Source organism: Synchiropus splendidus, chromosome 18 (genome assembly GCF_027744825.2).
Source record: "Synchiropus splendidus isolate RoL2022-P1 chromosome 18, RoL_Sspl_1.0, whole genome shotgun sequence".
NCBI classification, from domain to species: Eukaryota; Metazoa; Chordata; class Actinopteri; order Syngnathiformes; family Callionymidae; genus Synchiropus; species Synchiropus splendidus.
In genome coordinates, this window is record NC_071351.1 from 4,596,104 (window position 1) to 4,620,614 (window position 24,511).

At 47.2% G+C, this 24,511-nt stretch overlaps 2 protein-coding genes and 2 long non-coding RNA genes across 10 annotated transcripts; 2 read left to right on the top strand and 2 right to left on the bottom strand.

Moving 5' to 3' along the window:
• Positions 1 to 268: 268 nt before the first annotated feature.
• On the bottom strand, positions 269 to 4,015 carry zgpat (zinc finger, CCCH-type with G patch domain). Its single transcript, XM_053849355.1, has 8 exons — positions 3,931 to 4,015; positions 3,422 to 3,519; positions 2,278 to 2,838; positions 2,002 to 2,135; positions 1,757 to 1,918; positions 1,481 to 1,603; positions 912 to 1,323; positions 269 to 617 (listed from the first exon to the last, which is right to left on the bottom strand). Exons 3-8 carry the CDS (start codon positions 2,808 to 2,810, stop codon positions 479 to 481), a joined length of 1,503 nt encoding a protein of 500 aa, XP_053705330.1. The 5' UTR covers positions 2,811 to 2,838; positions 3,422 to 3,519; positions 3,931 to 4,015; the 3' UTR covers positions 269 to 478.
• On the top strand, positions 2,688 to 6,368 carry LOC128749609 (uncharacterized). 2 transcript variants are annotated; one of them, XR_008412957.1, is made up of 6 exons: positions 2,688 to 3,912; positions 4,005 to 4,074; positions 4,143 to 4,301; positions 5,341 to 5,480; positions 5,550 to 5,608; positions 5,747 to 6,368. It is a non-coding gene; the product is annotated as an uncharacterized LOC128749609 (long non-coding RNA). The 2 variants fall into 2 exon arrangements; XR_008412956.1 differs by having other exon boundaries at positions 2,688 to 4,074.
• On the bottom strand, positions 6,019 to 10,954 carry LOC128749608 (uncharacterized). 4 transcript variants are annotated; one of them, XR_008412955.1, is made up of 7 exons: positions 10,754 to 10,954; positions 8,834 to 10,396; positions 8,097 to 8,250; positions 7,883 to 8,020; positions 7,684 to 7,765; positions 6,217 to 6,267; positions 6,019 to 6,140 (listed from the first exon to the last, which is right to left on the bottom strand). It is a non-coding gene; the product is annotated as an uncharacterized LOC128749608 (long non-coding RNA). The 4 variants fall into 4 exon arrangements; XR_008412954.1 differs by having other exon boundaries at positions 8,834 to 9,922; positions 10,227 to 10,954; XR_008412952.1 differs by having other exon boundaries at positions 8,834 to 10,954.
• Positions 10,955 to 13,033: 2,079 nt separating this feature from the next.
• LOC128749606 (solute carrier family 41 member 3-like) lies at positions 13,034 to 24,206 on the top strand. Of its 3 annotated transcripts, none has more exons than XM_053849357.1 (11): positions 13,034 to 13,116; positions 14,363 to 14,703; positions 17,707 to 17,814; positions 18,637 to 18,708; positions 18,826 to 18,970; positions 19,037 to 19,183; positions 19,274 to 19,418; positions 19,664 to 19,743; positions 21,291 to 21,425; positions 21,486 to 21,634; positions 22,925 to 24,206. In XM_053849357.1, the coding sequence occupies exons 2-11, from the start codon at positions 14,398 to 14,400 to the stop codon at positions 23,096 to 23,098; spliced, it is 1,461 nt and encodes a 486-aa protein (XP_053705332.1). In that variant the 5' UTR covers positions 13,034 to 13,116; positions 14,363 to 14,397; the 3' UTR covers positions 23,099 to 24,206. The 3 variants fall into 3 exon arrangements, with proteins under 3 accessions (XP_053705332.1, XP_053705331.1, XP_053705333.1); XM_053849356.1 differs by lacking the exon at positions 13,034 to 13,116 and adding an exon at positions 13,397 to 13,469; XM_053849358.1 differs by lacking the exons at positions 13,034 to 13,116; positions 14,363 to 14,703 and adding an exon at positions 15,750 to 16,484.
• Positions 24,207 to 24,511: the final 305 nt, after the last annotated feature.

The following is a 24,511-nucleotide window of genomic DNA, read 5'->3' on the forward strand; positions in this document are numbered from 1 at the left end:
GAGCCATGAGTCAGCAAGGTGAGCAGAACGCTTGAAAGACTGAAGATGAAATTTAAAATGGAAAGCTGATGTAGATCGACTGCGCTGCTGGTAAGACCCCTGCTGTCGTCCGAGTCAAATCAGAGCTGCGGAGAATGAAACTCAACAAAGTGGAGGAGAGTTGCTCAGCCAGGTGACCGGGTCTAACGCAATGGTGAGTCTAAAATGAATCCTGCTAAAGAAATAGCTGGGAGCGTAACACTGGAGGCAGACACAGGCAGAAAACAAACACAGTTTACAAACTCTTTAGTGATGACAGAAAAAGCGAATAACAAATGTACATTGTTTAAAGTTTAAAAAAAAAAAAAAAAAAAATCATGATCGGTCCACCTTCACCCGTCGCTGCCGTCAGCCTGCAAAGACATTATGCTAAACAATGTAAAAATATACAGAGCAGCAGACGGGGCTGAGGGTGAGAAGTTCAGGGAGACGGGGAAACTCAGAACTCCGTCATCTTCTTGTGTGTGTCTGCCTTCTTGTGCTCCTTCTGGATGGACGCTTCCTGTGCTTTCTGCTGAGTCAGCAGGTGCCGCGCCGCCGACAACTGCTGCTGGAGCTGCTTCACCCGGGTGGCATCCCTACACACACACGCACACGATGAGGTGAGAACTATCCCGCAGAGTCTGACAAATGCATTCATTCAATTCCTGTTCCTGAACCTCACAGATAGGAGGCGCTGTTCAGCAACTTGTCGATTAATAAGATCGAGGACGGCAGAACGTGTTGAGTCTGGCACTTCACCTCAGACAGTTTTTGAAGGTTCACTCAACTCAAGTCCTCTACACAGGAGTGAACAGTGCTTGTACTCTCACACTTCAGCACAGGAGAAAGCGGAGTGGTGTGTGGACGAGTCGACAGGAGTGACAACGCACCTTCCGTTGTGTCTGGCGAGCGACTCGGTCAGCTTGAGGATCTCCCTCTCAGTCTGGGACACTCTCTCAGCTGCCTGGAACAGCTTCACGTTCAGGTTCCTCTTGGTGCTCTTCCCCCCGTTGTACACCTCCACTCCCGTCACCACCGACTCGCTTGCGGCCCCCGCCACGCCGGCGTCGCCGCTTTTGTTCAGTTTCTTATTGAGGAAGTCAAAAACAGTGGAGCGTTCCGTGTTGGAGGCTCTTGGCTTTCTGCGCCGCCTCTTCCTCTGACCTGGCTCTGAGCCATCCTTGGACGCGCTGCTGCGTGAGCGCCTCTGCGTCAGCTCCAAGCACTTGTCAAGAGACTTCAGTTTCGGGAGCACAACCGCCATCACTGGCTCCACTCGACCCTCCTGAGCCCGCCCTAAACCTGGGAGATGAAGACAAGCATCAGCATAGCTCGCCTCTGTCCAGCAGCAGGACTTGAAATAAACATTAGATATTTATTTATCAAACCTGCAGCGCGCTGCTGGCTCAACAATGATCAGGTCTGCTCCAGGACTCAACTCTCTGTAAGCAGCACTCACCTTTCCCGAACTCGTAGCCCATCTTCAGCATGAGCTTCGAGCCGATGCCGCGTGTGTGAGCCTCCCAGCCGCCGAAACTGGACAGGTCCACTGTTGCTGCAGAGTCTTGGGCAGCGTCCACCACTGCAGGGAAAACAGATTTTGACTCTTTCCTCAACCACTCTGGGCATCAGAGTAGAAAACATCACACTTTCTCCTTCTATATCTGTAGGGGCACCTTGTTTACGTTAGTGTGACACAAGTCTTTGCATTGTCGGTACATTACGTTTGACTCACTTCGAGCGTACGCCACTCTGTCCTCCGTGTCCTCGTCATCTGAGTCCGAGGAGGAGACGGCCTCGTCCTCCCTCAGAGGCGGGATGATGGCGTCAGCCTCCACGACAGCATCTTTCATGAGCAGTGAGTCGAACTTCACAGTGTAGAATGTGTCCTTCATGTCTGCGGGAGGTTCCATAGACGGCATCAGACCTCAACCCCACTTGTCATGTTTCTGCCGCCATTCTTGCACAGCGTAAAAATACCTGCGATCCTGGCCGGGTACCAGATGCCGTCATCGTGACGCGCCAGACATGACGAGCCTTCTTCTAGAGTACTAAGGTCACAGTCCACAAAGTCTCTGAGCTCCGACACGTAGACCACCTCACCATGGGAAAACCTGCAGGATCAGACCAGTGAGACACCACTAAATACAGAATGTAGAAATAATTCAGTGAGTTTCTATAAGACTGTAGAACCTTTGGGATCAAGGATGGAAGTTTTGCGCCATCTTCTGGCCAACAGCCATTGCTGCAACTCACCTGCAGTTGTCCTGGTAGAGACACTTGTCCTCCAGATGGAAGGGACACGGCTTCATGGACTTCTGAGTGGGATAAAGATACAGGACTTTGACTTGTGCTTCATCTCCGTCTGCTGGCTCAGAGCCCACCACCATTGCATTGTGATACTCCAGTGTCCCCCATGAAGTCCGGTACGGGGCGCGGACTTTGGAACCACTTAGACTATCTTCTTCCTCTTCCTCGTCCTCTTCCTCCTCGTCCTCCTGGTTATCCGCACCACCAGTGTCCACCTCTGAGTAGAAGGCAGTGAGCTCTGCAGCCAAACCATTGGAGGAAGAGGCTTCATCTATGTTCTCCAGACTGGCCAGCAGGTTGCTCTTCTTCACTGACACCAGACTGGACCGGGTGAGTTCTATCAGCTGACACAGGTCTTCCTTGAGTTTGAGCAGATCAGACGTCTGAGCAGGGTCCAGGCCTGCAGACAGGGCGGCGTCCACTTGCTGCACCTGAGCCTCATAGGTGCTGATCTCAGCCTCCAGCGACTCTTCGTCCATCTTGACGGTTTTGCGTCAGTGTGGACGCCTGTGAGTAGAGGAGAACGTGTGAGAGACCATTTCACTTTCCCACCACAACGAAGCTCTTGCTCAAGGACTCAAGCCCATGACCTGATTCACTGGCCATCTAAGATCATCAGACATGCCTGACAAGTGCAACAGATCCATCTGGAAGTTTCCTTTCCATCCATACATTCACACCTTTATCCATTTCACTTACATTTACTTCTCCACAAGATCACTTGCAGGGTTGATGTTCTTTGTTTTGTTTCCAATACCGTCCACTTCACTGTTCTTCATCGATGCCAAGCAGACAAACGACGGGATGTATTTTTGTTGTGCAAGAACCAAATCATGTCTTTAAAATGAGGGTTATATTTGACCACGGTGGTGGTGAAGTGTCAGTTTTCACAGGGAATTTGACCGTGAAATAAATCCTCAACCCGACACATATGTCGGTCGCATGAAAAGCTGTTGATAAACTCGAGCTTCCCTCGGTTATTGCAGTTACATCACAATCATTGCAGGTGAAACAACAGTGAAACAAAGCTGGTCGCAGCTAGCATTTAGCTCTTAGCATCACAACTCATGTTGGACATCAGTTTCCTTACCTTTGATATCACGTGGTTTCGCCCCAGTACATCAACAGTGGACAGAGGTCAGCTCCAGTGACATAGGTTTTCCGTTGAAGTTCAAATAAACATCCAACCTACGATCCAAATATACACATTTCTCGTTACCGGTGTAAATGAAGCGAGCGTGCTGTCATGACACTTCCGCTGTGCTCCTCTCGAATAAAACTAGTAATGTGGCGTTATTATTCAACGTTTTGTTGTAAATGCGGCTTGCGTGTGTATTTTAGAGTTCGCTGTAAACCAGTTAAATTTAAAGCTCTGTTTAAAAATGATTTAACAGCGTCACGCTTTTATTTTGACAACCACATCACCGCGTACTAACACGTCATATCTTCGCGACGCAGTAGCAGCCTTATGGCGTCAGAAATCGGAGCCGTGAAGTTGTGTCAATTGTTCTAGTCGTGTCTTTAGCATGTTTTGTTTTGGTAAAGCAAAACGAATAAAAACGGGCAGCATGTTTGTTGGAAGTGAGCCGTGTTCCTCACCCTCTGGTCACATGGTGACATGTCACGTGGTCCCTCCTGAGAGTTTGATCCACATGTGTTGTGTGACTTCATAGTTCCACATCCACTGTCCAGTGGAGACATGAGTCTGCAGCCTTTAGTGTCAGCACCAGTCGTGACCATGAGGTGACGGAGCTTCATGTCGCCATGACAACGGTGACGTCACAGTGAAGTAATTGCTTGATTGTGTGCAGGTGTGTTCAGCCAATCAGGAGGAGAGTGGGGGGCGGAGCTATCCTGCAGCCAATCAGCACGGAGCAGTGATCACACCTGCAGACGATCATCTCATCACCTGCTGGCTCCTGCAGCAGCTCAGTCTGGTAGAAGCTTCTGAAGACTGTGCTCCTCAGAAGGTCGGCCTCCTCAGTTCTGCTCGACTTTCCTCTTCCTAGTGTCTTGCTGTTTTCTCAGCACTCTGTTCTGTGGCTGTCCTTCCTGATGTTGTTCCTCAGCTCTGCTTTGTCCCTGCTTAGTCTGACTTCCTGGTCTGTATGTGGCTTTGTTCTCTAGACTACAGTATGTTCTCGGCTGTAAACGTCTGTCCTGTGAAGCTCTCCCTCCTGTGGCTGGCCTTCCTCACTTTGCTCCTCAGATCTGCTTCAGCTTCCCCTAATGTCTTGTCACAGACTATTGTCTAAACTACAGTATGTTGTCAGCTCACCACTCCTGGTGTGCAACTCTCTCCTGTGTTTCACTCTGGCAGCCTGCCTCCTCCACTTCAGCTTCCTCTGACTTCCTGGTGTCTCTGCTGCTTCTCTCAGCTCAGCACTCCTGTGACTGCTTGCTGTCTTTTCTGACTTTAGTTCCTGAGCTTCCTCTGACTACTTCTGTGGCTCACTATCTTCTAACCTCAGCTCTCGCTGCTGTGACTGGTCTTCCTCACTTCGGCTTCCTCTGACTTCCTCTGACTTGGTTTACTGCTGGAGAGATGAAGCTCTCACTGCTGTTTCACACTGGCTGCCTGTCTCCTGCACTTCCTGAGCTCTGCTCCTGACTTGTACTTGGTGGCTCACTATCTTCTCTAAACTGGGCTCTCTCTTCTGTGGCTGGCCTTCCTCACTTGACTTCAGCTTCCTCTGACTCCCTGGTGTGTCTCTGACTTGCTTCTATCCTCTCAGCTCAGCACTCCTGTGACTGCTTGCTGTCCTTTCTGACTTTAGTTCCTGTGCTTCCTCTGATTTCTTCTGTGGCTCACTATCTAAACTTGGTTCTCTGCTATGACTGGCCTTCCTCACTTTACTTCAGCTTCCTCTGACGTCCTGCTTTAGATGGGAGAGGTGAAGCTCTCACTCCTGTTTCACACTGGCTGCCTGTCTCATGCACTTTCTGAGCTCTGCTTCAGTCTCTGCTGCTCCTGAGGCTCTGAGCTAACACTTCCCTCTACTGTTCCAGGTTGAGATGAAGATGGTTCCTTGCTGCAGCCACCACAGGTGAGTCAGTTGTGAGCAGCAGAATGACTTGGTTTCCTGCAGACTCATGTGCTCCTGGATGCCCTGAGAGCCACTTCCTGCTGTGATACACAGGAAGTGCAGGTAGGTGACTGAGCAGCATCATAACATTGTATTTCTGTTGGCTTTGAGACTCTGCTCTTGTCTCCACAGACACCAGCTGAAGCTGCTGACACAGGAAATGCTGGGACATGACATGACAGGAAGTGGAGGTAGGTGACTCAGTAGCATATTGTTTTATTTCTTTGAGACTGCTCTTGTCTCCAGATACCAGCTGGAGCTGCTGACAGGAAGTGCAGGTTGGTGACTTGGCAGCACAACTTTCTTTGAGACTGCTCTTGTCTCTACAGATGTCAGCTGAAGCAGCTTCTGTTAGCTTTGAAAGTTCTTTTCTCCTGAGGTGTGTCAGCTGGAGCCACTTCCTGCTGTGACCTGGAAGTGGAGTTTGACAGGTGAGAAGGTCTGGTTCTGTCTTTGCAGGTCTGGCTGCAGGAGTGCCACTATCCACCAAGGTGAGAAGACTTGGCTGGTGTTGCAGAGGCTCAGAAGAGAGCTGTTTCTCTGTAACAGGTGGTTATTCTGTCTGCAGTGAGCAGCAGCAGGTAAGAACTGGAGACAGTGCTGGTTTTATCATGTTTTTATTGACAGACATTTGCTCATTGGACACAAGTGTGAGGATCTGCAGCTTCAGGTGAGTTTCTTTGCAAGTTGAATCACATCTTGATTTTGCAGGTCTTCAAGCCTCTGGAGAAAAAGAAGTTTATGGTGAGCATGTTTTTGTTCCCTTTTCCTTCTGTATTAAACGCTATGAGGCTCTCACCTGATGATTGATTCTGTCTCTTGCAGGACACGTGTCTCCCATCTGGTCGATCTGCACAAGACAAGAGTCACAAGCATGTTTCAACTGTCCTTGGTCAATAAAACATGAACACAACTGTGGTTTCTTAAACTTAATAAAATCATGAGTCAGCAGGTCTCTGTCCTCATGTGACTCCACGACACAGCAATGTTCATGGAGGTGTCACTGCCCTATTTGCTTCTTCATCCCGTTTTGCTTCCAGGGCTCAGAGTGTATGACATCATTTCCTGTCCACATGCACACATGGGTGCAGCTGCTTGACACATAAATTAGAATAAAATTAACGTCCATTACGCCACGCCTCACTACTTCATCAAGAGAAGCAGAATTTGAATGACTGCAGTACTACGCCGACGTATTAACTACTTATTTTATATATATCACTACATTTGACTTGTATTCAACAATTCGGATATTAACAAGATTTTGTTTGATGAATCGTCCAAAGGAAGCTTTTGTGATGGTCACCTTGTTTGTCTTTTTCTCTATCGACACCTAGTGGTCATTTTACAAACATCACTGATTGTCACAGATTTCAGATAAAATAATTGGATCTTTCTGTGCAGTTTGCATGCAGTTTTCTATCTTGCCTATGAGGTCTCAGTGGTTGATTGCAACCAAATAAACAGGACAAACGTCTTTTTCATTGAATCACAACTTTTCTGAGGATTACATTTTATTAACAAAATGTGAAAACACACCAACATTATTTATAAATGACTTGTATATAAAATAAGTTTAGTCATTTATAAATGTTGGTGTGTTTTCACATTTTGTTAATAAAATGTAATCCTCAGAAAAGTTGTGATTCAATGAAAAAGACGTTTGTCCTGTTGTTTATTTGGTTGCAATAAACCAAATGAACCACTGAGACCTCGTAGGCAAGATAGAAAACTGCGTGCAAATTGCACAGAAAGATCCAATTATTTTATCTGAAATCTGTGACAATCAGTGATGTTTGTAAAATGACCACTAGGTGTCGATAGAGAAAAAGAAATAAACAAGAAGAAGGACTAACAGGCTATAAGATGAACAAATAAACAAGGTGACCATCACAAAAGTTTCCTTTGGACGATTCATCAAACAAAACAAAATCTTGTTAAAATATCCGAATTGTTGAATACAAGTCAAATGTAGTGATATATATAAAATAAGGTTAAAATACAGTTAATGCGTCGGCGTAGTACTTTAGTAATTCAAATGCTGCTTCTCTTGATGAAATACGAGCGTGTAGTGAGGCGTGGCGCAATGACGTTGCTAATTTGATTCTAATTTATGTGTCAAGCAGCTGTGCGCATGTGGACAGGAAATGACGTCATACACACTGAGCCTTGGAAGCAAAACCGGATGAAGAAGCAAATAGGGCAGTGACACTCGGCAATTCAACCTCTTTCACACACTTGATGGGGACAAAGCTGTGTCACTCACCTGCTTCCTGTCCCACTGACGCTCAGTGGATCCTGCCACTGTTCTACACACAGCATGAGCTCTGTGGTTCACCAGTGACTCCCTGCAGACAAGAGCAGCAAATAAACACCACAGTGGAAATAGTCTTTGAGGGTCAAAGGTCAGCTACACTTGACTCAACACAATAAGAATCAGGTGGGAACAGTGTCGTGCCACTGACCTGGGTGCATCTGGCTGAAGTCACCCTCCTGGTACTCGATACCTGAGGCCACAAGTGGTCAGCTTCCACGGTGACCTGACTTCAGGAGCTGCTGTCAGACACAACACTGACTGGACCAGCAGGAGTGAGGCGTCACAGCTGCAAATACATGACTTCTAGTTTGTCTGAGGCCGTTCACACTTCACTCACTGGCAGTCGACAACATTTCACTGACCTCAGGCGACCGCTGAGCTTCATGATACCTGGTCCAAGAGATGAGGCTTGGTGAAGACACAGTGGGGCCCACTGGTGGACCACAGTTGGAAACCTTCCACCACAGCCTCGCCATGACCCGCCTGATGCATGAAGCTCTGAGGGAGATGGCACCACTGTGAAATGCACAAGAGAGGAAGACTGTGAGCCACACGATTATGACCGTCGTCACAACAGAACATTTCAGTGCAGACACCAGGGAGGAAAGAGATGAGGAAAGAGCCTAGACATCCTGCTGCTGAGTGTGTGGATGAGAAGAGGCCTTGGTCAGTGACAGCAGGTCATGGGTCACAAAACACTGGACCCCACCATCAGCAGGAGCACGGACGGGTTCCGACAGGCACGAGGTGAAGGTCGCCACCAGCCGCCTCAGCAGGAGCTCAAACAGGCTGAAATTAATGAGGACGGTCTCCCAGGACCTGAGCTATGATGCTGATCTGTTCAAGTGTGTCCTGTGGGGGTCACGCTGAGCTCAAGCCTTCTCAATATTTCCAGACCAAACACTGGACTGAAGGACATCTGATCTACTCAGACACTGCGGAAGTATTTGTAGAGAAGCTCCGTCGTGGTTTCAGCCAAGAAGCCACCGCTCCAGAAACGGTTATTTCATCAAATTAAAAATAACCCATGAAAGCCAAGAACTGAGGAACAACAGTGCAGCTGCAGCCAACAGTATTCGGCCGTGTCACACGTACTCACGGAGGAAAGAAGGAATCCATGGCGCCACACAACATGAGCGACTCCAAGCTCTTCTTCGACACCCAACCTTCAAGAAGCCATGCGGGACATCTGTCTTCTACGATGACGTTGACCTTTATTAGAAGTTGTTAAACTCGCACATGTTCAGGAACTTTGATAAATAAGAGACGAGAACTCGCTGTCTCGCCGAGCTAACAGCTATCACGGGACCACAGGTGCGCCTGATAGACACGGAAGTGACGTCACCACCCGCCCCTCTCCCCGTAAACTACTTCCTGAAGCAGCGACATATTGTTCAATATATTCGACTTAATACAAAATTAAATATGGTAGTGCGAAATACAAACGCAATTTCCAGCTTTCTTAAGTGTTAGTTACATATTTCTAATTAAGTTTAAAATCATATATAATTTAAAAATATATTGGGTTTTCCTAAATTAATTCCGAATTGTGGCATCGTGACATAACTTTGTGTTTATCTGTTGAGAATTTTATACCAAGATTATTTCCATGGCAGGATTAGGTGGCTGCGGTACTTTCTTTAGCCACAAGGTGGCGCGGTATTATTGTTTCCGCTGTGATGCGCGCTGAACCAAGTCAAGAGCTGAACTATGGAAGAGTGTGGATCCATGTCGCCCCTGAAGTTACCACGCGAATTAAACACTACTGTCAAACAACAACACTCAAATATACTGAGATGATTCTGTAAATACACTGGAGATCAAAATTAGAGAACAATTTATAAAGAACTGTTTTTTTCTGGAATGATATCATCTACACTCAACAGTTTCAATATTTTTTATTATGACTGTACCATGTAAGTCAAACAGTTTTTTGTTTTTTTTTTACAAAATAACCAAGGCATTTGAACATCTTTTTTCCTGAATGTTACAACAGTCAGCAATTAATAGGAAGTGTACAGACCTTTGCTCTGAATGACTTCAGCACATCTGCGGCCATCTCTGGTGTGATTTTGGTCCACTCTTCTTGCAGTCTTTTCCACAGTTCAGTGACTGCAGTGGGTTTCTTCGCCATAACTTTGTCACCTGCTGTGTCACAGGGAGCGTTGTTCTGCATAAACACTGGTGGCTGATGAGCGCAGGAAAGGAACCATATGTTGTTGAAGTTCTTGCCAGTTAAACAGGGGTTGTCAGGTAAGCAAGGAGGTTAGCACCCGGTGCCAGATTAACACCAATAACTAGGAGGTATCCTGAAGTGTTCTCAGTGTTCTTCTTCTAATATGTCAACTCCTGAAATATACTTAAAATATTGCTCTTTTAATCCTGTTGGATAATTTCAAATATGATTATGCAGTGACCTTAAAATTTAGTAAACTGTAGATTGTTCTCTAATTTTGATCTCCAGTGTATGTCCTCCTCGACCTTTCGGATACCTGGAGCGCTCGCATCTGGAGCGGGGCCGTCCGTGCTCTCCCGGGCGGGCGGTGCTTGTTCCTCGGCGGGCGGCGCCTCCGCAGGTGTCTCTGCTCATGAGCTCCATCCACCGTCACGGAGACCAACTGTACTGCGCCCTGTGGCGGCGCCTTGTGGACAAATCGATGTACTGCAGAAACATGTAAATAACGCCGTGATTTAAATGTATTGACAAGGGATTGAGTGTTTTCCCACAAACGCGCCTCCCATCCACTACTGTCAAAGAACATCCGTGATAAAATAAGAGCTAGAAAAGTTGATCAAGTACGGCAGAGACGCTCAACACTGCCAACGCAAAGCGAAATTAACATGAACATCTATTTTACTCCGTTGAGAATAGCAGCTGGTTCCGACAGTGTCCGTGAGGAGGGATCGAGGGAAGGTTGCCATGGCGATGTAGCAGCTGACTTCAACAGAAAGAAATGTTCTCAAACGTAGTTGGGTTTGGGGTTGGCATGTTAGCTCAGGCGAGTCCACTGTCATTGACCCAACACGGAACACTCTTCCATCGTGAGGCCGTGGTGTCGAAGCGGTTCGCTCCTCCAGGCACCGCATCGTCTCTACAAACCAAACGAAGGCTGAGGAAGCGCTTCACCATCCGAACACCACCAAACCCCGAAATCAAACTCCTCGTAACGGTGTCCAGCTGCAGCCGCGGCGTCGGGACAGGTCGTCAACACAAGTGACGTCACGGAGTTGAAGTGCGCACCTGGCCGACAGCTGTCGTAAAACCAGCCGAGACAGAAAACACAGACTCTAAATCACCTCAAAATGCGCCTTTATTGAATCATTAAATACGAAGGACAATTTCGCTATAATTTCAGTTTGTTTTGATTAGTTTTGTAAGTTTTTTATAGTCATTTCTTCACCATTTTCCCGCGATAGAATGATTTGCAGCGTTCCCTGGAAGTAATGACGTCATCACACGAATAACTTTTCCTTCCTTTCTGTCTTCAAATGGCTGTTGAGCCCCAGTTTAATAACTGCTGCCGTTCATGGTGTCACCGCCTGGGCAGAAAGTTGCCCAAGGTTTTGCAGGTGGGAATTAAAATGAAGCCTGGGGGCGGGTTCTTTGTGCAGAGTCAGAGAAGGTTCTTCAACACTGCTGCAGCGTAGAATGTCACACTGTTTCCTCCATAGTCCAAACTGTGAGGGCTCAATCTGTATGTAAACTCTATGCAATCGCCTTTATTTACCTTTTTTCTGTACAGGACTTGAAATTATATTGATCGCAATGAGCTACCTCAGACACAGGGTGGCAGTATGTACCTCACTTTCTTTTATTCCTGAGAAAGAAGATCAGTTTTTGTGTTATACAAACTGACAGCTAGAAGCTCGATCATATAACGTCACTAATACATGGTTAGCTCTGGAAATCGCCTATTGATCTGTCGGTGAACATGAACAAACATACACACAGCTTTGCTAAATCCATTGTCAGTTCATAAACTACATGATATAGCGTGTGTGTTTGGTCCTTGGAGGGACATAGAAAACTATGGCCTATTAGCTATGCAAACTGCCATTTAAGTGTTCAACCTCCAATCTCAGGACAGCAACTGTCCACAGAAGGTACCAGAATCACAGACTCGACGGTTGACGTTTATCATCGCAGGTGATGACGCAATATATTTGAATATTTCTCTCTCTATTTGTGTCAAAACAAGCTACAGAACTGGGAGTTTTTTAGTCCAGTTATCAGTGATATAAGCCACCTTTAGCTGTTGGAATAGTCAGTGAAGTCACACCGGAGACTGTCATGACTGCCACACACGCAGCGTGTGCTCTCACTGCTCTCAGTGGCAGAGCTATTAAAAACCATCACCACATGTCCTGTGTAGCATTACAACAGTGAGCAGTGAAATGGAAGCTTGGGCAAAGCACAACCTGAAGTAATAACATTCATGGGAACATGTTTCAAAACCTCCTTAAATATGTCAATAAAACGTGTTTTTCTGATTTGAAAAATGGGTTTGACATTTATACTACCGCCGGCACAATCCTCTGACTTTGAAAGTTTCTTGGCCTGTGGAGAGACAGAGGTTGTAAAATGCCTTTGCTTCTCTTCTGTTGAGCAAACACGGTGACATTCGTCCACAGATGGAAAGAGACAGGAGCGGTGGCAAGGGGATATCCTAATCTGCCAGTGCCATGAAATTCAAGACGACACACACACACCCTTCAACACGCACACACCACTATCACACCCAACTGGGTGAGCGCGAGACATAAACCTAAGAAAATGCACGAGCACTTGGGAAGCAGGACGCACACATAGCCTCAATATAGATCCTGCTCTGAAACACACATTACTCTGCAGGGTTTGACAGCTGGCCAAGCACCACTTGGGAAGGAAGGTAAGAGCAACACAACCGACTTGGCACCACGTGGAGATTTCAGAAATCCAATGGGTGTTTTACTGGAAGGGCTCTTGAGCAAGGAACAGTCTTTAACAATCAAAACGTGACAACGTTCTGTGGTTGGTGGTGGTGGACGCCAGTTTTCTTTATGTCAGTTGAGACCTGTGGACCTGTTCTTTTTGTTGAAACTGTCTCCGTTCATGTGACCTAACTTTGGGAAAGTTGTGAGGAGAATTTTCTTTAATAAACAGCGTTCCTTTTCCAGTTTCTGCTTATTTAGTTTCCACAGCAACGTTACAAGTCCAAATGCTTATTCTCTGTTTTCCCCTTCATGTGTTTCATGTCATCAGAGCTCGGTATTTTTGACAAAAAAAGACGATAAATAGTTATTGCCTATTGGACCTCTTCGACCTCTTGTTCCACTCTCATTCGTGGGTCGTTCCCTTGGAAATTCCTCTAACAGCACGTGCAATGTGGAGCTGACTGCAAGGTTGGTGACCACTCGGTTATTTTTATTTTATTTTATTTTTTACAAAACTAAGAATTGTATTTTAATTATATTCTTATGCTACAATTATTCATGTTAGTTTTTTTTTTTTTTACAAATGTTATTGGTGTTTTTGCCCTCGAATGAAGTAGTTTCAGTCTTTCTCCACGAGGCGACGCAGTTTCTTCTTTGCCGAGCTTTTTTTTTTTTTTGTATTGAGTATCGACCAATCAGGGAGCGCCTCGTCTTGTAACCATGGTCACCGGGGAGGTGCCATTATGGTCTGTACGTCTATGGCAGCTGCGGACAGAGGCTAACGCACTGATAGATGCTGGTTCCTGCTGACCAATGAGGAGGTTCGTCAAGTTTCCGAACTATTGAGGCTTATTTAACGTCTCATATTAGCAGTTTGTCTGAGGTGTCGTGGTTTTTTTTTGTTGGATGAAAAAGCAACGTTGAGAGAGGCTCCTCTCTGTGACCGCGCTGCTGTTCCGGCGGTGGAGGAGCAGTTGACGCGTATGGTTTCGTGCGAAATCTTCGTCGTCCTCATGCGGAACCTTTCCCGCGCATTTGAGTGAAATCACACCTCTGTTATGAATATGAATGAATCACGACATGTTTCCGTGCGTTGTTCACACTCGGAGAAGTGCACGGACCGATGCGTGTCTGAATGAATCAGAAACTCTTCAGTCGAACAACACTATGAGACGCTGACTCCCGCGCTAAGAAGCTTGGGTTGCATGATGGAGTGTTACCTACTTGGCACGAAAGTGACTCATAACTGAACGAGACTGTCTGTTCTGGTTAGGCAGACATAAATATTTTTTCCGTAAATTCATCTCTCCTCTGTCTCTTCTTTTTTCTGTCTGGTTTCCCAGGTCTCATACGTTTGTCGTCTCTGTCTCAGTGCAGTTCACCACATCCTCAGCAAACATCATAGTCCATGCAGACAAACTAGTCGGGCCATAACTCGAGCAAACAAGAGGAGGCTGAGAGCTGATCTCTGATGTAATCCTGCTCTCACCTCGCGTCGCTCCTCTCACTGTCCTCACACACGTCCCACACTTCTCCACGTGTGGAGCTCACTGGCACATCAACTCGATCCTCCGATGCTCATTCATTCATTCTTACGCTCACAGTGAGGACGCTGTGCTACCAGAGTGTTTTGAAAAAACCTCGCACATTTGACGGTCATAATCGTCTTCATCAGTAATTGTTTGGAAATAACAGGAGCTTGTCCTCTCCTCAGGTTAGTCCCTGCGCTGGTGAGTGAGAGCTGCAGTCATGCCAGGAGAAGAGAAGCAGCAACAACCCCGTCAGAGGAAAAAGAACAAAAAGTCTCGGGCTAAAGGGAAGAGCCCCACTGGAAGCCCTCTGGCTGCTGCCAGCTCCTCAGACGGAGACGATGGCTTCCTACTGCCGCCTGCGCCCCAGCCGCCGGCCAAGAAGCCGGTGGTGGAGAAGCCCAAGGTGTCAGCAGCCAAACTGGAAGAAGAGTCGTCCCTTGCCATCTGTCTGCAGGTGCTGTTTCCCTTCCTGCTGGCTGGGATGGGGATGGTGATGGCTGGAATGGTGCTGGACACTGTGAAGGTGAGCAGGTCTCTTTGGGCTGTGTTTTCAGTGCTCTGACCACTCGACCACAGCCGTTCACATAATGACTTGACATCTGGGCACTTTTACGTGTCACATTCAGAGGAGTGTGATTTAAAAAAAAAAAGACAAGAGCAAAGTGGGACTTGAACCTGCAACCTGCTGCATGCATTGCAAGCAAGTAACCCAGTAGGCCACAAGGGGAGGCCTATGGAGTGTTCCTGAGCTCTTTTACATTTCACATTCGGAACACTGAGGTAAAAAAGAGTGCTCTGACTGGGGAAGTGAACCAACAACCTGCTGCACACAGAGGCAGGCGCTCACCCCAGTGAGCTATAGTGAGACAGTGAACACATGACTAAACACATGGACTCAGGGAAGTGAACCAGTCAAAGAGGACTTCTTCAGGTCGTCGGCACCAAGTTAAAGGGAGAGCAGTGGGACTTGAACCCATGTAACAAGAGGGAGCCTCGCTCCTTAAAAAAGAAAGACCACCGACTCTAACCACTCAACCAAGAAGGTTGGAGGCTGACAGAAGGGTGTGGGTTGTTTTAGCTTCAGCTGTCAGGTGTGATCACAGCAGACATGGGAGATGAAGAGTTAAAAGAGTTGGGCCTGCATGGACTTCAGGAGAGGAGACGCCATCATCCTGTGCAGCGCCACCATGTGGTCAGAAGTCTGCTCCGTTTGGAGTTTCATCTCTCAAGTTGCTCTCACTTCGGTTTGTCCAGAGGAAAAGGTCAAGAGGAAATAAAGAGCTGTGAGTAGGACTTGAACCCACTGAAGTGAAGACAAGAGATGCAACTGTCCAGCTGCATGAGCTACAGAAAGACAGGAGGGTGAACGTCTGCTGCAGGTGTGGGCCTCAGAACCAGGACCAGATAGATACGGGAGGAGGAGGGAGGGTGAGAGAGGGACGCACCAGAGTGTGTGTGTGCCGGTCGTGTCCCTCCGCTGTGTGTCGGTGAGTGCAGACAGTCCTGCCTCCTCTGCTACGTCACAGAGGAGGAGAGCAGGGGAACAGGTCTCCTGTGATGCTGGAAGAAAGCAACTCTCCATCCTGCCGACGGCTCGGACTGTGACAGTGCTTGACTCAGAAGACTGCGGATAGAAGGGACACATGCTGCGCCACTTACCTCCCCCTGGACTGACTTCCTGCTCCATCATTCCTCTGCTGCTGCCTGGATACACTTGGGAAGGTGAAGTTGCAGGATGAAAACAAATGACCATTTCACTGTAGAAGAGAATCCAGCTCCAGTCAAGTGTGGATGCGGAGCTTTTATTGGGGTTTTTCTTGCTTCCATTCTGCTGACAAACGGACGCCTCATCCCCTGCTGACTCACCACTCAGCCAAAGATGTCACGCACCATTCTCCTCCGGCGCACTGCCTCTAACTTTGTCAGCATCTGAGGACGGACTCTGACTGGAGAGGGGACACTTCTGTCCGCTCCTTCACTTTCCTGAGGTCCAGAGGAAGATGACTCAAGTTGTGCAAGTCATCGCCTGCTCGGCGTCCGACTGGAGGGGAAGGGCTCTGACCTGTGTCGGATGTTGACCGCGCTGGAGACAGGTGTTTGTTTGGCAGCATGGTGGTGACACGGCTGGAGTTGGAACTGTGCTACCAGGGCAGGAAGTTACGAGGCGTGACTTGGAAGCTGACCCGCTCCGAGCATGGCTTCCTACCGGAGAGTTCCTATCTCATCGCAGCTCAGGTGATGGTCCCGCTCCTGGTGTCAGGGCTGGGATTGGTCTCCGCCGGCATCGTAATGGACCTCATACAAGTAGGAAACTCCTTGTCCTTCATGATCGCTGCATTTTCAACCACTTACTTCCAGAAAACTGAAACTGAGTTGTGCAAAAGATACAGCGACCTTTTTCAGTGCATCAGTTCCAAACCTACCAAAACATGATGATGGCATCTAACGGAGATTGCACTGATGGATGGGAAACACAGGAAAGATACAGGAAAATGTTCTGTGCAGTTCATGCTGCGTGATCAATTCATTATAAACTGACTTTTTACAAATCAAATCCCACCTCTAGCAATTATTAAATGCCAGTACAAAAGAACAAAAGTTGTCTCATTGCATTTTGGTCTCAAAATATACACGTTGTTTATTGACATTTTCCTGCCAACGATGCTCCACCTGCTGTGTCTGTGTGAGTTGTGCGTGGAACAGTTCTCTTCCAATACATTTTTAGCCAAGTTAAAAATACAGTTTTGTTCTGGCTCGACAAGAACTGACTCTCCAAGACTGGTTCAGTTCGACGTGTTGACTAGACATATGAAGTGCAAGTGGACCGGGGCTATTATTGGCGTGTTGGCATCGACGCAGCAGTTCCTTGTCTTGTAGACCTGCGGAGCGGCAGCAAAAGTGGGCCACGTCCCAAGATAGCCTCCCGGCCTGACAGCTGCAGGCACGAGGGAGCAGTCGAGTGACGGCTTTAGAAATAGCTGCAGACATTTCCCATCACACCTGGACAGTTCAGCACCTGTGAGGAGGTGATGTCAGGAGAACAAGAGCTGAACTGTTGAATGTTCATGGGTCTGGTGTAAATGTTTTGATACAATTGTAACGGTTTGGTGCCTCCACATGCATGTTCACATTCTTAGACGTGACTCCCTTTGGATTTTTGGTTTGTCAGAAGTGAAGATTCTAATCCTGATGTTGGACCTGCCGAGCCGAGAGTGGGAGTCAAACCCGGTCAACTGCGCGTCTCTGAAACCCACTGTGTCAGAGCTGTACAAGCTTTTTGAACTGGAACACACAAGCCAGCGACATTACCTTTTGAATTACGCCGAGAATTACAATGTAACGTTGTTTCGCTTGAGCAGACGCATCACCTTCCGCTCTCCTGACGGACGAGAGCGTCCTGAAGTGCCCTCCTCTTTAATATTGAACGGTCTTATATATCTTTGACAAGGACCAGAGTGACTGTTTCATACTTGGATTCCAATGCTTCGAACTGTCGTCACATCTTCCGTCCGCACCTCTGTTGCAGCACTGGGAGGTGTTCAAAGTCATCACGGAGTTGTTCATCCTGGTTCCGGCACTGGTTGGACTCAAAGGGAACCTGGAGATGACGCTGGCGGCTCGTCTCTCCACGGCGGTGAGAAGCTCATGACACTGTCCTCAGGCGACCCCTGTACAAGATCACTATATGAGATCATTCACATTGTATTTATGAGGCCGAATCTATTTCTTACGAATGTTTTGCTTATAACTCTGATAGTAGTTCACAAAGCTTCCGTAAATTAAAGGAAAAAAGAGAAATATAGGTTTGAGCTACAAGAAATTCAAATCGCTCTCAAGTTCATTCTGTCACGTAATTTAAAAAAGCTAAGTAACTACACTGTAATAAGCCTGAACAAAGCTGTTCCTCAGTTGAGCTTCCATTCACTGTCTTGTTTCTGTCACTTTGACTTGGCTGTATTGCCTAAGAGCTCTGTGCTGGGTGGGGGGCAATTTGGAGGCATATGGATGAGCAAAACCGCTGTGTTGGCAAAATCAGAGAATAGCGTTCTTATAGTATTTGCTGACACTCCCTATTTTGGACATTCATTTCTGCACTTTATATCTCTTAAACATCCCTCTTGCACTGTTTTGCTGGGCCTCCACTATGTGCAGACTGTAAAACGCGACTAAACATGGGAAACTCTTGTGTTTCAGAGTCACAAAGCTCAGTTTATTTATTTATTTTGTGAGTATTATAGTATATTTAATAGTTATTAAACTCTATGATTTAAAAAAGCAGTAGTTGTTGGCGTTGAAAGTAATCATAATTTGTCAGCAGGTTAGGTCACTCAGTCGATTTTGCTTGTGATGTTGTAGTTTTATCGCCATTTTACTCAGTTTAACAATGAAAAGGACTCATGTTTTTGAACCCTCCTGAAGAGGAGTAGAACGCTGATGTTTGGTTTGGTGTCTTCAGGCCAACACAGGGCAAATGGATGATCCGAACAAGCAGTGGACCATGGTGTGCAGCAACCTGGCTCTCATTCAGGTAATGGATGGATGATGGAGGTGTGAGCTGCAACACCTTCAGTCCCTTTTTCTCTCTTGGGATTAAAGTGATCTGACTGAATGAAAGTCCGAGTTTTGTCCAATTGTCTCGCTGCAGGTTCAAGCTACAGTGATGGGTTTCCTTGCTGCCGTGGCAGCCATTGTTTTGGGAGCCATCTCAAGAGGAGGCGTTGAACTGGACCAGGCGGCGGTGCTGTGTGCCAGCAGCATCACCACCGCTTTCGTCGCCGCCTTCTCCTTAGGTGTCCGACCGCCCCCTGGCTTGTGTCTGTGGGAGAGATGGTGCTTATAGCTCGACTTCTGCTCAGGCCTGGTGATGATCGGGGTGATCGTGGGCTCCAGGAAAGTCGGCATCAACCCGGACAACGTCGCTACTCCCATCGCCGCGTGTATGGGGGACCTGATCACCCTGTCCCTGCTGGCCGGGGTCGGCAGCGCGCTCTACGGATACATAGGTGAGGAGACGCGAGGCAAATCCATTCCCCAGAACGGACAGCAGAGGGCAGCACATAATGTATCTCTGTTGACCTACGGCTTCTTCCCAGACGTGTGGTACTTGTCTCCACTGGTGTGTCTGGTCTTCCTGTCTCTGATCCCGCTGTGGGTGATGGTTGCACGCCAGAGTCCTCAAATCAGGGAAATCCTTCGCTCTGGGTGGCAGCCTGTTTTAGTCGCCATCTCTATCAGCAGGTATACACACTACTCACGCCGCTGAACATGAGCCAATATCGGAGTGTTTTCATTACATATCTTATCGTTTCTTGATGTACATTTGCTCTGATGGTTGTCTTTAGTCGAGTAGAACCTCTGCTGCTGAGTCCAATGTCTTATCTTCTCCAAGTGAATTGGAAAGTGCCCGATCATGTGACTTGTTTTTATGGAGGCAGCAGCTTAACAGGGCTGGCAGCAGTAATCCGTGTTTTTCTTGGGTCCAGTTTTGGAGGCCTGATCCTGGACAAGACCGTCAGCGATCCCACGTTTGAGGGCATGGCTGTGTTCACTCCGGTCATCAACGGTAAGTCCGGACGGATACCACGTTTTGAAGTGTTGCTCGCTCAGGTTTATCAAACCAACGTGCTGCGCGTCTACCGTGGACATTCATGTTGAAGTGATAGTCTCTGTTGAGGTGGAGCTGTGACTCGGATTGAACACGTTTGTGTGTTTGTTCCGCAGGTCAGCAGGATGAAACTGTCATGAATAGGGCAGGTAATGGCCGAGCTCCGGCTGAGAAACATGCTCAAAGGAGCGGCGTTGGCCATTCATATTTGGGTGAAGAGCTGTTGTGAAATCAGTTGCATATCTGTTATTGAATCGATGCCTATGTATCGGGACTGAACCGAACCAGGAGTGTAGCGCAGTCGCTCCTCGGGTGGGTCGCTGCTGGTCACCCCTCAGTTGAGACTGGAATCCAAGGTTGGCAGAGCACAAACAACGGTCACCTCCACCTATGAAAGAGTCATTTTCTGCCAGTGACATTCACGCGTGTCTATGCAGTACACACGGAGAGACTCTTGTCTACGTTTCATTTTTCAATTCTTCCTCACGCCGATCTTCATTTTATCATCCGCAGTGGGCCATGTTAGTAGGCAGCGTCTCCACACACAGACATGACTGATTCTAGTGGAGGTGAGTGACTGAAGAGGGAAGTAAAAACCATGTTAGGTTTCAGTTAAAAAAACACAGTATCAGGTTGCGCAATCATTGTGACAGCTCCACATGTGGTGCAAGTTAGAACTTAAGTCGTCCATGGAACAGAGTAGGGAGCGCAGAACGGGACAGATTAAGGAGAGAAATGAGAACCAGCTCATGTCTGTGGATGATATTAAGGGGCGAACACATCGCCCGGTGGAAGCCTCGAATGTAATGTGGAACTTTTTCCTGTTGTCAGCAGAGTGTGTCAGATGATTTACCCCTCTGTGGTATTGCAGTTGCACTCGATGGGTCCAGTTAAACACCCAAACACTTGTCAGCATCCACAAAGAGAAAATCATGCTGGATTTTAGCCTGCTGTTTTGAGGAGTTTGTGTTGACTTCTGGAGGTTGAAAATGAATGACAAATATGACTACAATGTTTGACATAAGGAGCTGTCAGAATCTCAGAGGCTCACACTTCTGTTCCTCCAGCTTCCTCCCTCCTGCTGTCGCTGACTCAGCACTCTACATGTTAGTGACGCGTGTTAAAAAGACCAAACAAATCTGCCACGGTTTTGCTGTTTATTACCCCAAATGGCCGTCCACAGTGGAGAATCAGATGTTCTCAACTGAAGGCATCTGAAAATAATCGCAGCAAACTAGTGCGGCGGGTGTTTTCTATAATCCTGCGGAGTCTTAAAATCAAGTCCATTTTCGTTCTGGGTGAGTCTTGCTGGAGTCTCTACTGGCGCTGTTGCACAAACTTCGGCTTGTTCCTCCAGGATCAGTTGGACAGGCTGTTCCTCATTTGAGTTTTTGGACCTGGAGGGAATAAACAACTGGCAGGATTTGGAGGGAAACTTCAAGTGGAGCTGCAGGTGCGGCTGACCTTTCTGACGCTCCGACTTGTGCTTGTCTGTCTCGGGCCAGGAGTGGGCGGGAACCTGGTGGCCATCCAGGCCAGCCGGATCTCCACCTACCTGCACTTCTGGAGCATTCCCGGGGTCCTTCCCTACAAGATGCGGCAGCACTGGCCGAACCCCTTCGTCACCTTCTTCTCCTCAGGTAGGAACCGGCCAGACTGAGGTCACAGCTCGAGCCTCACCGTGTTTTCACAACCCTCAGGGGTGAACTCCAAATCAGCACGAGTGCTGCTGATGTTGGTCCTGCCGGGTCACATGGTCTTCCTGCTGGCCATCTCCCTGCTCCAGGGGGATGAAGCACCGATCTCCATCCCCTTCACCTGCTGCTACTTGTGTGCCGCTCTGCTGCAGGTAAGTCCTCCAGTCTTGGTCAAGCGCCGCAGTTCTGATTAAATCGTGTTGCCACGTTATGCACAGCACCGTCACCAGGCACCGTCACATTATGATAGTAAAAACAGGTATATAACTGAGGAAAAAAGATTTGTGTTTTGTATGCGTTTCTATAATGCGTGTATCTCCTTATAGATGATAATAATAATAATAATAATAATAATAATAATGTGCAATAAAGATTCTGTGGTGTATAGTATATAAAAATAACTTAAATTAATATTAATATACTTTTAAAAAAAGGTTTTGGTCGTTTTTTTTGCTCACAATTATTACTCAACCTCTTTATTTATTTACTTACTTAAATGTACTTACTTGAGATAGCAGAACTGGAGATAGAAGCAGGTAATAACCTGAAAGAAATGTCACCTAAACACAGTATAAATGACTAAACACAGAATAAATTATATAAACGCAAATGATCTCAATCTAATTGATATGTGTACCACGCAAATGAGATCACAAATATTCATCAACTGAACAATAATAATGAAAGTATCCAAGGATAATAAATCATTGTCACCGACATACACGTTTCTATTCACTATCATTTCAGTGTTCATAAATGCTGAGCTTTCGACCAATCAGAAGCGAGTCCTGCGTTCCAAACCAGGAAGTCAGTTGCCCGGTTTAAATCTGCCGCTATGAACGTGACAGTAGACGCTAGCTCGTAAACACAGCGCGCATAAACGTAACGTGGAAAGAGAAGAAAAGCAAAAAACTCCGACACCTCCGCATCATCCGGACATATTTTGTCCTTGTCTGTGCGCGAGCTGTCACGAGGCGACGCGGCTTCACCTGTCAATCACGACCGATCGCGTCAGACACGGCGTCAAACGAGACACTCACGAAAGCAGCAACCAGTCAAATCAGGCAGGAAAACGTCTGCAACTGCCGAAAGTTTGCTCACCTGCGGGGCCGCTGCCCGAGATGGATGTCCGGCGGTCAGACCCGCCCACTACTACCGTGGTTTCCGCTCTCAAGATAAACGTTCCGCTATTTTAAAATGACGTAATAACAGTTTGGCGTTATTCTAGGTGAGGAAATAAAGAAATAAATCTGAAAAATATTCAATAAAATCAAACATATGAAGTTGCTGAAATGATCAGTAATGCTGGAAATATTCCTGTTTCTGAGGGAGGCAGAATTTTCCGTCGGTCCTCTCGCTAAACTGTAGTAAAGTATTGCTCAACACTCATGCTATCATTCAGCCACCAGAGCACCACGTGTCAACACACATACATTCTCCAGGTCACCATCCTGCTCTATCTGGCCGACCTGATCGTGCGGCTGACCTGGAGGAGAAGTCTGGACCCGGACAACTTCTCCATCCCGTACCTGACGGCGCTGGGCGACCTGCTGGGCACCGGCTTCCTGGCCCTTTGTTTCCGCTGTGTGTCTCTGCTGCAGAGCCTGGCGCTCTGAGGCGCCCGCGCTGGAGGACACTAGGCTGGAAAATCATTCCTCTTCAGACGCTTCACCAGTGAAACAGGGAGCCCACAAACCTTTGACAAGACGTGGACCCACTTCCTCAGAGCCTGACTTCAGGACACACATCTCTCATCACGTTTTCAACTCCAACTTTCATCATATCAAATAAAAAAACCCCATCATTTTCACTCAAATTCTCTTCTCTGGTTTCTGAGAAAAGCATATATTTCACTATCTACAAACAACGCGTGGCTGAGTGTGGCCGATATACATTTCCTGTACTGACAGCTTGGTGTTGAGATGCTTTCATGATTCACACATTTGCACTAAGTGAAACGTTCTCGGAAATACACATGTAGCAACATGTTATTTTGCAACGGCAGTTTGCCGCTCAGTTGTGTATTTCGGGCTGCTGTACTGTCAGCACTTGTGCGGATGACATGCTGCTCAGACAGAAGTAGCAGTGGCGACGACGTAAACAGAAACTACCTGTGAAAGCACTGCCACATGTTCTTAACCTCCGATTCCTCTTCAGGGTGTCATGCTCTGAACCTCTTAAGAGGAAGATGGGCTCATGAGGCTTCATGAAACAGTGTCATCTGTGCTCAATGGCACCATCTGCTCAAATCCTCAAGGAAGGACACTGTTCTGTGAAGCTTCATAAAACCAATGGAGAGATGAGACAGTTGAGGATCTGAGGACACTGTTTCATGAAGCCTCATGAGCCTGTCACTACCTTTAAGAGGTGAAGATGGACGAAGGTCTCATGCCTTACTGTGTTACCGTCAGACCTCAGTGTGTCAGTGCTTCTAATGTCCTCATGTGAACGTGTCAAACACTCGCCATGCGAAAGTGACTTACTAGAATGTCAACTGTGTATCATATCTGTGTAGTTATTGTGACACTCTTGCACAACAATAACAACATTTTCACCTCCAACCTGTTGTCCGAAAACTGAGGTCAACACTGGTTGTGTAGCAGTGGTTCAGCGTTTCCTCTAAAAGGGACATGTCGCCTCCAAAACATGTGTGTGTTTGACATCGCTTCAGTGAGTTCTGTTCAACTAAATTGGTCTATTTTAATAAAAAGCAGTGTAAAGACATGTCTGCTTCATGGATGAATGGAAAGAAAATACACTGATTTTATTGGCTCCTCTTCACATGCTGAGTCAGCAGTGTTGGCCTCATGAAACTGTCCTGACTTTAAGAGCCCACTAGATAGTGCTCTCCGCTCTAAACTCATTGGATTTGAACAACAATGAAACCTCACATTCTTTTAAACCAAAAGTGCCACCTGTTGAGCTCTGAGAAAAAGGGACACTGTTTCATGAAGCATCATCCGTCTCACAAAGCTTCACAAAACAGTCTCCTTGTTTTCTGAGTCCACTAGATGGAAGCATTGGAAGCA

What these genes read in the sequence shown, in the direction of transcription:
- zgpat (XM_053849355.1), bottom strand. Translation starts at nt 2,810, where the DNA reads ATGGACGAAGAGTCGCTGGAGGCTGAGATCAGCACCTATGAGGCTCAG. An exon ending in GTACCCGGCCAGGATCGCAG is followed by an intron (nt 1,919 to 2,001) that starts GTATTTTTACGC and finishes AACCTCCCGCAG; the next exon opens with ACATGAAGGACACATTCTAC. An exon ending in CAGAGTGGCGTACGCTCGAA is followed by an intron (nt 1,604 to 1,756) that starts GTGAGTCAAACG and finishes TTTTCCCTGCAG; the next exon opens with TGGTGGACGCTGCCCAAGAC.
- LOC128749606 (XM_053849357.1), top strand. Translation starts at nt 14,398, where the DNA reads ATGCCAGGAGAAGAGAAGCAGCAACAACCCCGTCAGAGGAAAAAGAAC. An exon ending in CGGCTCGTCTCTCCACGGCG is followed by an intron (nt 17,815 to 18,636) that starts GTGAGAAGCTCA and finishes TGGTGTCTTCAG; the next exon opens with GCCAACACAGGGCAAATGGA. An exon ending in GTCGCCATCTCTATCAGCAG is followed by an intron (nt 19,419 to 19,663) that starts GTATACACACTA and finishes TCTTGGGTCCAG; the next exon opens with TTTTGGAGGCCTGATCCTGG.